Source organism: Microtus ochrogaster, linkage group LG5 (assembly GCF_000317375.1).
Source record: "Microtus ochrogaster isolate Prairie Vole_2 linkage group LG5, MicOch1.0, whole genome shotgun sequence".
In the NCBI taxonomy this organism is placed as follows: Eukaryota; Metazoa; Chordata; class Mammalia; order Rodentia; family Cricetidae; genus Microtus; species Microtus ochrogaster.
Window position 1 is genome coordinate 5,865,567 of NC_022031.1, and position 12,490 is coordinate 5,878,056.

General features: G+C 38.5%; 2 protein-coding genes across 6 annotated transcripts in view; one reads left to right on the plus strand and one right to left on the minus strand.

Moving 5' to 3' along the window:
• Positions 1–7,076, plus strand: part of E2f5 (E2F transcription factor 5) — a 9,921-nt gene extending 2,845 nt beyond the window's left edge. The window contains exons 2-7 of the mRNA XM_005361835.3: positions 568–729; positions 2,413–2,456; positions 3,401–3,465; positions 4,333–4,600; positions 6,003–6,047; positions 6,383–7,076. Coding sequence (XP_005361892.1) covers positions 568–729; positions 2,413–2,456; positions 3,401–3,465; positions 4,333–4,600; positions 6,003–6,047; positions 6,383–6,492 — 694 coding nt within the window. The 3' untranslated portion in view covers positions 6,493–7,076. The remainder of the gene's footprint in view (positions 1–567; positions 730–2,412; positions 2,457–3,400; positions 3,466–4,332; positions 4,601–6,002; positions 6,048–6,382) is intronic.
• LG5H8orf59 (linkage group 5 C8orf59 homolog) lies at positions 4,612–11,500 on the minus strand. 5 transcript variants are annotated; one of them, XM_005361834.3, is made up of 4 exons: positions 11,197–11,324; positions 9,795–9,911; positions 7,420–7,536; positions 4,612–5,643 (listed from the first exon to the last, which is right to left on the minus strand). In XM_005361834.3, exons 2-4 carry the CDS (start codon positions 9,906–9,908, stop codon positions 5,638–5,640), a joined length of 237 nt encoding a protein of 78 aa, XP_005361891.1. In that variant the 5' UTR covers positions 9,909–9,911; positions 11,197–11,324; the 3' UTR covers positions 4,612–5,637. The 5 variants fall into 5 exon arrangements, with proteins under 5 accessions (XP_005361891.1, XP_026642506.1, XP_005361886.1 ...); XM_026786705.1 differs by lacking the exons at positions 4,612–5,643; positions 11,197–11,324 and adding exons at positions 7,060–7,169; positions 11,480–11,500; XM_005361829.2 differs by lacking the exon at positions 4,612–5,643 and adding an exon at positions 7,060–7,169 and having other exon boundaries at positions 11,197–11,358.
• Positions 11,501–12,490: the final 990 nt, after the last annotated feature.

Consider the following 12,490-nt stretch of genomic DNA (forward strand, 5'->3'; position numbering starts at 1 on the left):
TGTACATCAGGAGACTAACTGTTTAGTTATCTGTACCAGCACCTCAGTGTACATCAGGAGACTAACTGTTTAGCTTTGATGTGATTTTGGCTCCTCAGTTACTAGCTTGGCCTTCTGGGTGTTAAAAAGGCATTCTAGCATATACTTAGAATTTCCAAAACATATTTCTTGTTATTAATTTTTTGTATTATTCGAAAGTTTTTTGTTTTTAAGATTTACTTATGTGCATTTGGTATTTTGACTGCATGTATGTCTGTGTGAGGATGCAGATTTCTTGAAACTAGAGTGACAGACAGTTGTTAGCTGCTATGTGGGTGTTGGGAATTGAATCCGGGTCCTCTGAAAGAACAGCCTTTAACTGCTGTGAGTCATCTCTACAGTCCCCTTTCAGATTTTCTAAGCAAGTACGTTGAGAGCTTTGATGTTTAAATTTTGTAAGGATTTTAATGTGTGGTTTTCAGAAGAATTTAAACGCATTTGATTAACCTTTAAGTCAATTTTATTACTATAAAAATTAAATGCTATTAAATGGGTGTCTGGTCCTGTATTTATTCTCATGCTTTTAAGGGGTGTAGGTGCTGGCTGTAATACTAAAGAAGTTATAGATAGATTAAGATTTCTTAAAGCTGAAATTGAAGATCTAGAATTGAAGGAAAGAGAACTCGACCAGCAGAAACTGTGGCTACAACAAAGCATCAAAAATGTGATGGAAGACCCCATTAATAACAGATATCCTTCTGAGTAAGTTATTCGTCATATAGCACAAAATGTAGTACATCTTTAGTACTCAGATCAGTTATCTGATTCTTAAGCAATTAAGTTTTACAAATATAACATTTTATAGCTCTCTAATAACAGACTGGTATTTTAAAAATACTATCATTTTAAGTTGTATGGTATTAACATTCTTGTACTGAGGGGAAAAGATACATGTTCTCTCAGCATATGACTGGCAGGATGCAGTATCGTAGCTTAGTACAGGGGTCTGAATATTATTGCTAAGTATATACGGTACTTTAAATAATTATGTCCAATTCTAGCTTTCAGTTTTGAAAAACTAATTTTTTAAGGAGTGTCATAAGTTTACAGTCCTTGATGCTTCTTCCTTTTTTTCTTTTTTTTTTTTTTGGTTTTTTAGAGACAGGGTTTCGCTGTGGTTTTGGAGCCTGTCCTGGAACTAGCTCTGTAGACCAAGCTGGTCTCAAACTCACAGAGATCCGCCTGCCTCTGCCTCCCGAGTGCTGGGATTATTGATGCTTCTTCCTAATACTAACCCAAGACTGGTTTCTCCTACTACATAAAGGGATATTAATGCCGCAGGGTATATGTTCCTTTCACACCACTGTCTATGGAGATCTCTTGTGTTTGTCTTTCTTTGCAGTTAACCCCCACACACACACCTCATAAAAATAGTTCGGTAATGTATACAATATATTCATCATGTTGTCTTGTTACTTTTGTGTGGGAGATAGAGCTCCGTAATCATGTGAGAACAATGGGAATTTTCAAGCTGTATCCCATGGAAACCGAAGACTTGCAAACCATTTAAGTGATCTATAATTTGTTGCCCTGCTTTATATAGCTTAACAAGATTTTGGTCATTTACAAATGTCTAAACTATGACCGTACATATACTATATAACTTAAATAGTGGTGATTTTGATGTGTCGAAAATATATCTATCTGGGAAAAGGGTGCCCTGCATTTAGCCAATTCTTAGAAATGGCAAGGGCTTAACCAGGAGTGAAGTCATAGTCTTAGAACATACATCTGGCCTATATACCCAGGAGGCAATATTCCTTCTACTTCATCATCCCGGGACCAGGAAAAGGCAACCTGGGATCCTATAGGAAAGAGTTGGTCAAAATTATTCAAACCAATTCTGAAGTGTTTCTGTTTCTCCTTCCCTGCCTTACTTTTCATATGAAGGCCCAAACAAAGATTCTGGACTAATGCTTTCGCCTACCCTCTAAACTCACTGCTCTGTTTCCCGTCTGTGACACTTCTGTCTTTAGGAGCTATGAGTGTAATATATTTTGTTTGCCAGAGCCTCCTCTCTTTCTATGGCCATACAACTTAAAAGAGAAGCAGCCTGTATGGCCACTCTTCACTCACAGTGATGATGCTCTTTCGCATCTATTCCCATGCACTCACACCTCTAGTATATGTACCATTTTGCATCATAACCCAATAGTCCTCAGATGTCACAAAACCAGAATGGCTACTTATTAAAGCAACATGTAGAAACTCTGCCTACAGACTTTTGATTGTCTTTGTCTTTCTAAGGACTTGCACTTTTTGTCTCCCCATGTTATATTGCCTTCATTCATTTGATTTCAATTTGGACTTCAGGTTTATTAACAAGTGTTAGGCCTTGATAGAAATGTTGTTCCTTAACTCTTATGACAGTACGTTTTCTTATGTAACTCACGAAGACATCTGCGATTGCTTTAATGGTGAGTACTGTTAGCCTTTTCTTACATTCTTCCATTTGTTTATTTGGTTTCTAGAAACAGTGTTTCTTTGTCTAGCCCTGGCTGTCCTCTGATTTAGACATCCACCTGTCTGTGCCTCCCAAGTGCTAGGATTAAAGGCACGAGCCACTGCATTCTTCCTTTGAACAACCTGTTGACTGTAGTTTCTCACAATTCCCCCCATACACTCAGCCTGTATTTTCAGGAGTTGTCTTTCTCTGTAGTCATGTGCTGACAGGCTGCTTACAGATGTTTTCATGGCAGTAACCAACCGTTTTCACAGCTTTTACTTTATGTGTGGGAGGGCACAGGAGCCAGGGGATGAGGAACTTAAATGAGCAGGATTTAGCAGACTTTTTAAGGTCCCAGGAGCATAGGAACTTGAAACATAAGCATTGTTTCATGAAACTGTAACTGCAGCTACTAGTCACAGGTGGAACCTAGGGAACTCGTGTGGAAAGTTAGGTGGATCTGTTTCATAGTGATGCCTCTACCTCACTATATAGTTAAGTATGACCTTCTGATCCCTCCTGCCTCTTCCTCTTTGGTTCTGGGTTATAGGCATTGTGCCATCACTGCTGATTTTTGCGGTGTTGGGGAAAGACCCCGGGGCATTGTAGTGGGCAGGCACTCTGCCAGCTGAGCTACACCTCTAGGTGCTTTTTTATTTAATTTCTGATAGGTTTTCAGGTGGGCCTAAAACTGGCCTAGAGCTCACTGTGTAACAAAGGTTAGCCTGGAATTCTTAATTAATCTGCCTTCACCTCTCAAATGCTGGGATTAAAAACATGCATACACCAGCACACCTGGTAGCCTCGTAGTGAATCCACACTTTTTTGACTTTTCTCTCATTCTCACCACGTCCTTTGAACTATGGCATTGCATGCCTACAGTTAAGTATTTATCATTTTATTTTATTTTGCCAGGTGATACACTGTTGGCCATTCAGGCTCCTTCTGGTACACAGCTCGAAGTACCTATTCCAGAAATGGTATGTAGCATACAAGTGAAAAAATAATTCTGTTATCTCAAGAGAGGCAAATGTATTTTCTTGAGCTAAACAAGAACAAATAGTGTATGGACACGAATTATTGGTATTAAAATATATATCTGAAAGCACTGACACCTAAATTTGGGTGCCTTCAACTTTAGTAAAAGTAGCTAAATGAATCTATATTTCTCCCCTATTCTCACAGTATTTAGGAATTTGCATTATTGTATTTTTAACCTTTAAGAAACAAATTGCCTTTTGGAAAAGGAAGAATTTTGTATCTATGTAGGAAGTCAGGTCCAGTTGTCTTTTGATTAATGGGTGGAAAAGTTTTGGTTTCTGAAATTTGCAAATATAAACAGGATGTTTAGATAACCACAGTCATGGTACCTTATTCCAGAAGATTGGAATTCATGTATGTGGACACTTTGTACAACATTACTGAGCACAACTAAGTAATATTACAGACAGTGAAATGGATGGTGGTGTAGAAACTTGAGTTTTAAAACCAACCTGGACTACACAGTGAATCTGTCAAGTAAAGATGAGAGGAAGGGATGGGAAAGAAGTGAAAAGAAAGCAAAAGGAAAAAGTGGGGCAGGGAAGGAGGGAAAAATGGGACAAATTGATTGTTTAGAATTCAACAACTACCTGTTTGATGATACCACAGCTTACCTTTTAGGGGCAAGTGGCTTAGAGACCTTAATATTACGTTCTACTTTGGTCTTTTCTCCAGTGTTGCAACCTAGTGACTTTGTCGTGTGAGTTTAGTTGTTAGATCTTAATGACTTTGCCTGTGTTTGTTTTAATGTTTTATGTTAACTAGCAATGATTAAACTCATTTGTTTATGCCCAATGACTTTAAAGGGTCAGAATGGACAAAAGAAATACCAGATAAATTTAAAGAGTCACTCAGGACCTATCCATGTGCTGCTTATAAACAAAGAGTCCAGTTCATCTAAGCCGGTGGTTTTTCCTGTCCCCCCACCTGATGACCTCACACAGTCTTCCTCCCAGTCCTCAACATCAGGGACTCCACAGAAATCCACCATGGCTGCTCAGAACATGCCCGAGCAGCAAGTTTCTGAAAGAAGCCAGAGTTTCCAGCCGATACCAGCTACAGAAATATCTTCAGGTTGGTAGAAAGCCTTTGATCTAAAAATTTCAGGTGAAAATATGAATACTATATGAAATAGATAAGAGCTTTTATCTGAGGCAAAATAAGCTTATTCGATGTTTTAATTTAGTGTCCTCTATAGTCTATAAACCTAGCACTAGGATAGTTATTATAAGGAAGATTCTGAAGCAGACCCTGTCTTTCTATATTGTTAGACATAATATGTATGTGTGTATGCATATTGTATATGCATTTTGAGGGAAAGAACCCATAAGGAATACTTAAACCATTTTTACTGAAAACTTCACACACTGGCGCGGAATTGAACAGTATGTTATGATCAACAATTTTGTACATACTCCTGCCACAGGCAATTTCAAGCTATCCACCTGAATCACTGATCTATTAATATTAGCCATGGTGTCATATGAGATACATATTTGTATGTATGTATGGGTATATTCACGTTACAGGAATATCTAATCAGTAACAATGTTTAAACCATATAGAACTTTTGTTTCTGAACAATTAACAAAAGTCACTGCAGATATTTATCTGCTGTTTATTGTTTGCTAATGGGATATTGCTTCTAATCCTAAATTTCACAATCAGTAACAGTGAAACTAGACATTAATGGGACATGCGTTGGTTTTAGCTATGTGTTCCATACGTACATCTTGCTTCTAAGTTTATATACTCTAGCTGAAGAGCTGCACAAGAGAAAGTATAGTGTTGAAGAAAGTACTAATTAATTCCAAATTAATTGGAATATATGAAGTAAATAAATTGTATATGCTTTAGCTTAAACCCAGTTGGTACCCTGGCTTCCAAAGAACATTTTTAAAAAATTTCTGTGTACCATTTGGTATAGTGAGAGGAGTTACTTGGGGACACATTAGAGGTTTGAAATATCAGATGAAAATGCTAGCTAATAAACCAGCTTTGTATGAGGGTAAGCAGACATTAGTTGTGCAGTGGTGATTATGAAGGTCTGGTGACTTGGAAGCTTCAGAGATTGAAGATGAGATGTTTGCAGTTTCCACAGCTGAGACAACCTAGGACTAGAATAGGGTGCAATGAGGGGGATAGAAAAGAGAAGTAATAAGCTGAAGAAATATTGTTTAAGCAAAGCAAATAAGTTTTGGTGTGTAAGGTACAGAAATAAAAATGAAGAGGAGAAATGAAGTGTTGTTGAGTGAGTCGAATAATATCCTCTTTACAGACTCGGTTTTAGAAGAATGGGGTCTTTTCCTCTGTCTTCAGTTTGCAAGTTTAAAAGCATTCCAAGAAAAGTAGTTTCTCATGAAACTGTCTTCCCAAAATGTAGTGGTACTTTTAATTTGATTCTGCCAATCAAACTAGTAATGTGATTACCACTATTGAAATGTAATTGCCTCTATCACATTTGTGTTTTCAACAGGGTCTATTAGTGGAGACATCATTGATGAACTGATGTCTTCTGATGGTAAGTAGCTGAAGATTTTACTACTGGATATACCTCACTATCCTAAAGTGTAAATGCCATGTGACTCAAGATTATAGTAGGCATCTTTTAAAATTCATATTTACTTACATTTTTAGGGAAAGAACCCAAAAGGAATACTTAACCACTTTCATCGAAAACTATTCACATACTGGCACAGGAGTAATGAATAGTATGTCACAATCAAGTAATTTCAAGCTAACATTGGCCAGTGTCATATGAAATAATCATTAAAAACCTGTTATGTATAGTATGCTAGTTAATCATAACCCATGTAGAAACCAACTGTAACAATGAATCTTTTCCTTTTTTTGCAGTGTTTCCTCTCTTACGGCTTTCTCCTACCCCAGCAGATGACTACAACTTTAATTTAGATGACAATGAAGGAGTCTGTGATTTGTTTGATGTTCAGATACTAAATTATTAGATTCCATGGAAACTTGGGACTGTTATCTACCTCTAACTGTAACATTGTAGAATTCTTAATAACCTAAGTATTTAAAATTATGAATGTAACACCATTTTAGTTCATCGAGTCTGAAATATTCTTCACTAACATTTACTTCACAAAACTTGAAAGGGCTCTGACTGTTTCAGGGGGATGATTAACTGTCTACCAGCATGCCCCTCCAGTGATTCTATTCAATTTCTTTCAAAGCTGAATTCTGCTGTAGCTTCTCCTAAGAGAAAAGTTAAAGCAGACTTCAGGTCACCACACCAAAACATTGTCCAGAAGATTTTATTTGTCTATATTTTTACTGCCACAAAGTTATATCTATGTGTCCTTCAGACATTCACTGCCACAGATAAAGTGAAGGGCGTCACTATTGAGTGAAGAGATTTTGTGAAGTGCCTTCTGTTTTAGCACTTTAAGCCTATCAGTTTGCTGACTTCTGACATTCTACTTTCCTAGAGTATAGGAAAGATCTGTTTATGTAGTTTGTTTTTAAAATGTGCCAATGCCTGTACATTAACAAGATTAAAACAAATAAAGTTGTATAAAGCATTCAATTTATTGATCTTTGGGTGACTGTCACTGTGTTACAATTGAGCCATTAGTCTGGTTGCTTCATCAACATTAGCTGGTTCATTTTCATGGTGCTTCTGAGGAATCAAAGGGGAAAAAGTTAAAACAAGCTAAAGTTTAAACAAAAGCAAACTAAACCACCTTGAATACAAGCTGCTACCTAGTTTAATTCTTCTAGTTTACCTTTGGAAATAAAGTAAATTCTATATTCAGACTTCACGTATGACCTAAAATGCTATATACACCAAAATGCCAGGTAAAAAAATGCTTACACTTCAAGTGTGTTAGCCTTCACTTAAGTGTGTTATGAAACTAATTTCTACTTACCAGCTCCTTCTGCACAGATTTCAGAGAAAGGCTTTTTGAAAAGCTTGCAAGTTCTTTCTGTATGTTTACAAAAGCTCTGTTCATTCTGTTGACTTTTTCATCATTCATAATGTTTATCTGTTAAAAAAAATTTACACTCATAACTATTAAAGTACTGGGCTGTGTAAATGTCTTCTCAAACACCCTCTCCCGCTCCTACCCATCATGCATGTGGCACAGACACACAACTGAAAAAAGTTTTTAAAAAGTCTATAAACTCTACCAAACTGATAATCCACACAAAAATTACTGTTGGCTTTTTAGGAAATTTAGTCAGAAAGTTTGGATTTTTAAAAACATCAATTATATGGATTTTCCTCATGCTTAAGACAGATCAAAATCTGTGCTCTGGAGCTGGTTTCAGCAGCCACACCATGTGGCTCACAAGCACCTCTAGCCCATTCCTAGAGGATCTGACGCCTCTTCCAGAGTCTGCAGGCCCACATACAAGTACCAGATGATACACACAGACTTCTAGATTTTTATGTGACCAGTCCTGGCTATGGCATTTAACTATCATTAATAAAGCAAGAAACCTGGATCAGATACTTTCAGTCCTTTTGAATAAACTCTTGAGCTCTTTTCTGGACACTTGTTTCCTATGTGCACTAGCCCTCAAGTCTGAGCATAGAGAAGAAATGGTGTATTCAAAGCTGCTACCAGGATCTCTCCTTCAAAGCCTCTGGCTCCTTTGTACCACATTCTTCGTGAGAACACCAATACTCCCCATTGTCACCCAGAAATACCACAATTATCTGCTGCTTTATCAGAGTTCACAGACTCTGACCACTCTATATATGGAATCACTGTTTAGTGAGTTCAGTTATCTAGTCTAATGGCCTCTTCCTCTCACAGCCCTGCTCTGTGGGATCTAACAGTGGACCCTCTGCTTCTACAAGACACCTTACACACCACTTTTTCAAGTCACAATAAAGTTCACTCAAAACACTCTTCAATCCTCACAGTCCACCTTATCCCTTTATTAGCATGGATTTCATACTATCAATCCCTATATGCTTTTCTTCCTCTCATACTTTGACAAACTTTGCTCGGTAACCTGGCTAAACACAATTGACCCAATCTGAGTCCAGATCTTAAGCTGACTGAAGTCATAATTGGCTGACTGGCTTCATTAAATTCACTGCCAGAAATTTCAATCTCATTTAAATAAAATTTAATAAAGCCACTTTCTGAAAAAATTATTTGATACTAACTCCAAGTAGGCTACCTACTTTCTCTGATCCTATCAGCTTATGTAAAAGTTCTAGTGTCTTAAGGTTCAGTAAAATAATATTCCTCAAATAGACTATGACCATGCTGTTGTCAGGTTCCTCCTTTAGTATCAGCTCTTTTTCATGCAACTACAAAGAAAAACCTGTGGAAAACTCACTCCAAACTCCTATCTTACCCAACTTCCTTTATAATTAGGAAATCTAAAGGATAAATAATTATCCTTTAGAAAATGTATTCCAGTCCTTGAGAGATAAAAGCCAGTTTTTAATGGACATTTATAATAACTATTACATCTTAGAGAGCAGGATCACTTACTATTTAAGTTAGGAAACACTATAAGTACACAATCTACTTAATCGTGAGAACAATTTCTCAGTTACTTTGAAGTATAAAGATTTACCAATTTTTTAATGTATATGTGTGTGCATCTGCATAAGTTTATGAGCACCATGTGCATACAGGGAGGCACAGAGACCAACAAAGGTTATCAGATCCCCTAGAACTGGAGTTAGTAAATTGTGAGGCCCCATGGGATACTTGGAACTCAACCTTGGTCCTCTGCAAAAGCAGTAAATGGTCTTAATTGCTAATCCATCTCTCTATCACTTTTTGTATTTTTCATTTTATAGGTTTTGATGGGGGAGGGAGTTTCAAGACATTGTTTTCTCTGTGTAACCTTGGCTGTCCTAGAACTTGCTCATTGGCCTCAAACTCAGAGATTCACCTGCCTCTGCCTCCTGAGTACTAGGTAAACACAGGCAGCACCAAGCCTGGTTCCATTTGATAGGCTAAGACACTAGTTACGAAGTTGCTGCTGGACACTAAATCTCTGCTAGTGGAATCTCAAATCCACTTCAGAGTGAACTAGTAAGAACTGCCCTCCATACTGTTTTAACAGTGACTTCTGTTAATGTTTTGTTGTTGGTTTTTAACATCCCCCCTTAAATTTTTATTTTAAAAGGAAGGTTATCTTAATATTTGAAAAATAATCTTACCTAGTAAGAAAAGCTAAGAATTTCTGGTTTAAGTAACAAGATCCTATTCACTAATTTCCAAGTCCACTTTATAAACAATAAAGTCAGACAGACTACTTAAATACTCACCTTCTTAAGATTAGTAGTAACTGGTTTTGCCTTGTTTTTAGCTTTGAAGGTTTTTTGGCTGGCTATATGAAATACATTCCTGGACTTCTGCCCTTTTAATTTGTTCTTGGCCATTGTCTAGAAAAGAAAAGGATTCAGTCAAACTGCTTGTATTTTGAGGCACAAATAACATAAAATTTTAAGATCATCTTAGTTCTGATTATTTTAAAAATTGCTACATAAATCCCATGTCGTGCACTCCTAGACATTTTGTGGTACAAATAAGGCACATATATCTCAATCTTTCTGTGTCCCCAGCACCAGGCCTGAGAACACCCAGTTAGTATTTACTAACTGAATCTGGTACTGTTAACACACACAAGCAAAACTTTTTCTCTACAGCATCTTATAGTAGTAACTGGCAACAATTCTATGAGTTCACATACCAATATATTATCCTGGTATATTAGTATATTAGGTACTGAATACTATTTTCTTCTCCCTTTTTACTTTCTTCTCTCTCGTACCCCATCAAAAACATTCCTCAATCTTGTACTTCCTACCTCCCTCATATGCCTTCCAACAATTTCCCTGATAATTTATATACAAATGTTCTTTTACACTGAAGCCTTGTTTTCTTTGCTTAGGCTAAATGCGGATTTAAGCCATAACTCCTATCTTAGAAGTTTCTGCCAAATCTGTTTAAGAATTTCTGTAAAGAATTTTTTAAATACTAATATTTAACATTTATTGAGCTTTTACTATATAGTCACCGGATTTACGTTTTATGTGATTTAACTCAGTTATTCTTCACCACAACCCTTTGGTAAGTACTATTTTTCCGATTTTACAGATTAAATAAATGGTGCACAGAGTTTGCCAAAGCTTAAGGGTTTGTCTTGTTTGTTCGCAAACACACACACACACCTTTAATCCCAGCTCTCGGCAGGAAGGAGCAGGCGGATCTCTTTTAAGTTCCAGGCCAGCCTGCAGCCAGGGCTACACAAAGAAACCCTGTCTCGAAAAATCATACGTACGTACATACGTACATACACACACACAGTAGACAGCAGAAAATATATTATTACAGTAAACAGTAGACAAAGAGCTAAACTGATTTACTAATCAGTAGTAAGTCTGAAGTAATAATCGATAATTAAATATAACAAAGAAAGCAGCACAAAGCATACACAGGTGTAAAGGTGTAACACACTCGAATGACTAGATACGTTTCCTATGCTAGAAAAAGAACAGTTCGAGCACACCAGGGACTGGGGAAGGTGTGTGGCGAAGACAGTCAAATCACAGGCAGCCTGCCACGGGGTGGCCGCACGGTTTCGGTCCACAGCCCCGAGGAGGCAGAACAGAGCGGCGGGCGCCGCTGCAGCCGGGCCCAAAGCTTTCGCCGCAGCCGCGGACAAACCTCGTAGGCGTCTCACCAAACCCCCAAATTCCACGCGGCCGCTCAGGCTCCCAGGGACGCCACTCACACACTCAGGACACAGGAAGTTCCGTGAAGCCGTAACCCCGCCCACTGCAAGGGCCACGCCGAGCGGGGCCACGCCCAGCACGTACAATCCTCGTTCCTCTCAGCGATAGCCCCGCCTCTTTCCCGAGGTCCCGCCCACCTTGAGGGGCCGCCCTGGAAGGGAGCCCGGAGCCGTGGGGGAGGGGCGGCGACCTTTTCCTCCGGTTTGAGCTGGTACCTGGTGAGGCCTCGGAGCAGTGAGAGCCCCGTCGCCAGTCTCACCGGCATTTGACCGGGAGGCGAGCCGGGGCGAGACCGACGAAGCCGAAGTCGGGCAGTCGCGCGTCAGAAACTCGAGGTCACCAGCCGGCTGCGGGCTCGGGGGTGTCCGGCAAGTGGCGCTGCGACACTGAAGAAAAAGTTCACATCCTTTTCACGTTCTTACTTCAGTGTTCCAAAAAGAAAATTTCTTACAAGATATCTTTCACAATAATATATTGTGCAAAATGAATTCATTAGAAACCTTTGAGAAAACTCTGGAGAAGCCCCTTCACCTTCCGTCTTTGTGCGTCTGCTCGTTTCACATAAGCGCATTTCAGAAAAATCTATTCACATTTTTCAAGAAACTACTCACATAATTGTTTCCACATGCTTCTGCTTGTTTCCCAGACGTCACGGGGAAGTTTTCAAATGAATGAAATGTTGGCATTTATATGCAAATTTTGTATTTTAGAAGCATCCTGACTACTGGTTGCTCTGCACCAAAATAAAGCAGTGATACCACTGTCTTCTGTAAGAGAGGGCACCACTGAGGCCCAGGGCAGAACCGTTCTAAGGTCACCACAGCTGGCATCCTCTCAGGTCCTCTATGCACCTATCAGTCCTTCATCTGCTTGTAGAATGATGATCAATTCTGCTGCAATGAATCATTATACCCGTCACAGAAAATGATGGAATAAATTCCGCAAGGAAACGTAATTGCCTGTTAACACACATTTATTTTTTAATCTTTCTGAAGATCCACCTTTAAAGTACGTTAAAAATGAAGGAAAATTCGAAATACCTGTGAAGCTCACATATGTGATAATGTCCTTGGAGCAGAGCTCTCTTGTCCCACGCAAGGCAAAAAATAAAAATAAAAGTCTGTATTGTGTCGTTTGGGGGATGACATCAAAACTAAAGCAAAGCTACAGAAAAACATTAAATTTTGCAAAACCAGAGTTATAAATACTGATACAATGAAGAGAGA

What these genes read in the sequence shown, in the direction of transcription:
- LG5H8orf59 (XM_026786705.1), bottom strand. Translation starts at nt 9,908, where the DNA reads ATGGCCAAGAACAAATTAAAAGGGCAGAAGTCCAGGAATGTATTTCAT. An exon ending in TTACTACTAATCTTAAGAAG is followed by an intron (nt 7,537 to 9,794) that starts GTGAGTATTTAA and finishes TTTTTTTAACAG; the next exon opens with ATAAACATTATGAATGATGA. An exon ending in AATCTGTGCAGAAGGAGCTG is followed by an intron (nt 7,170 to 7,419) that starts GTAAGTAGAAAT and finishes TTGATTCCTCAG; the next exon opens with AAGCACCATGAAAATGAACC.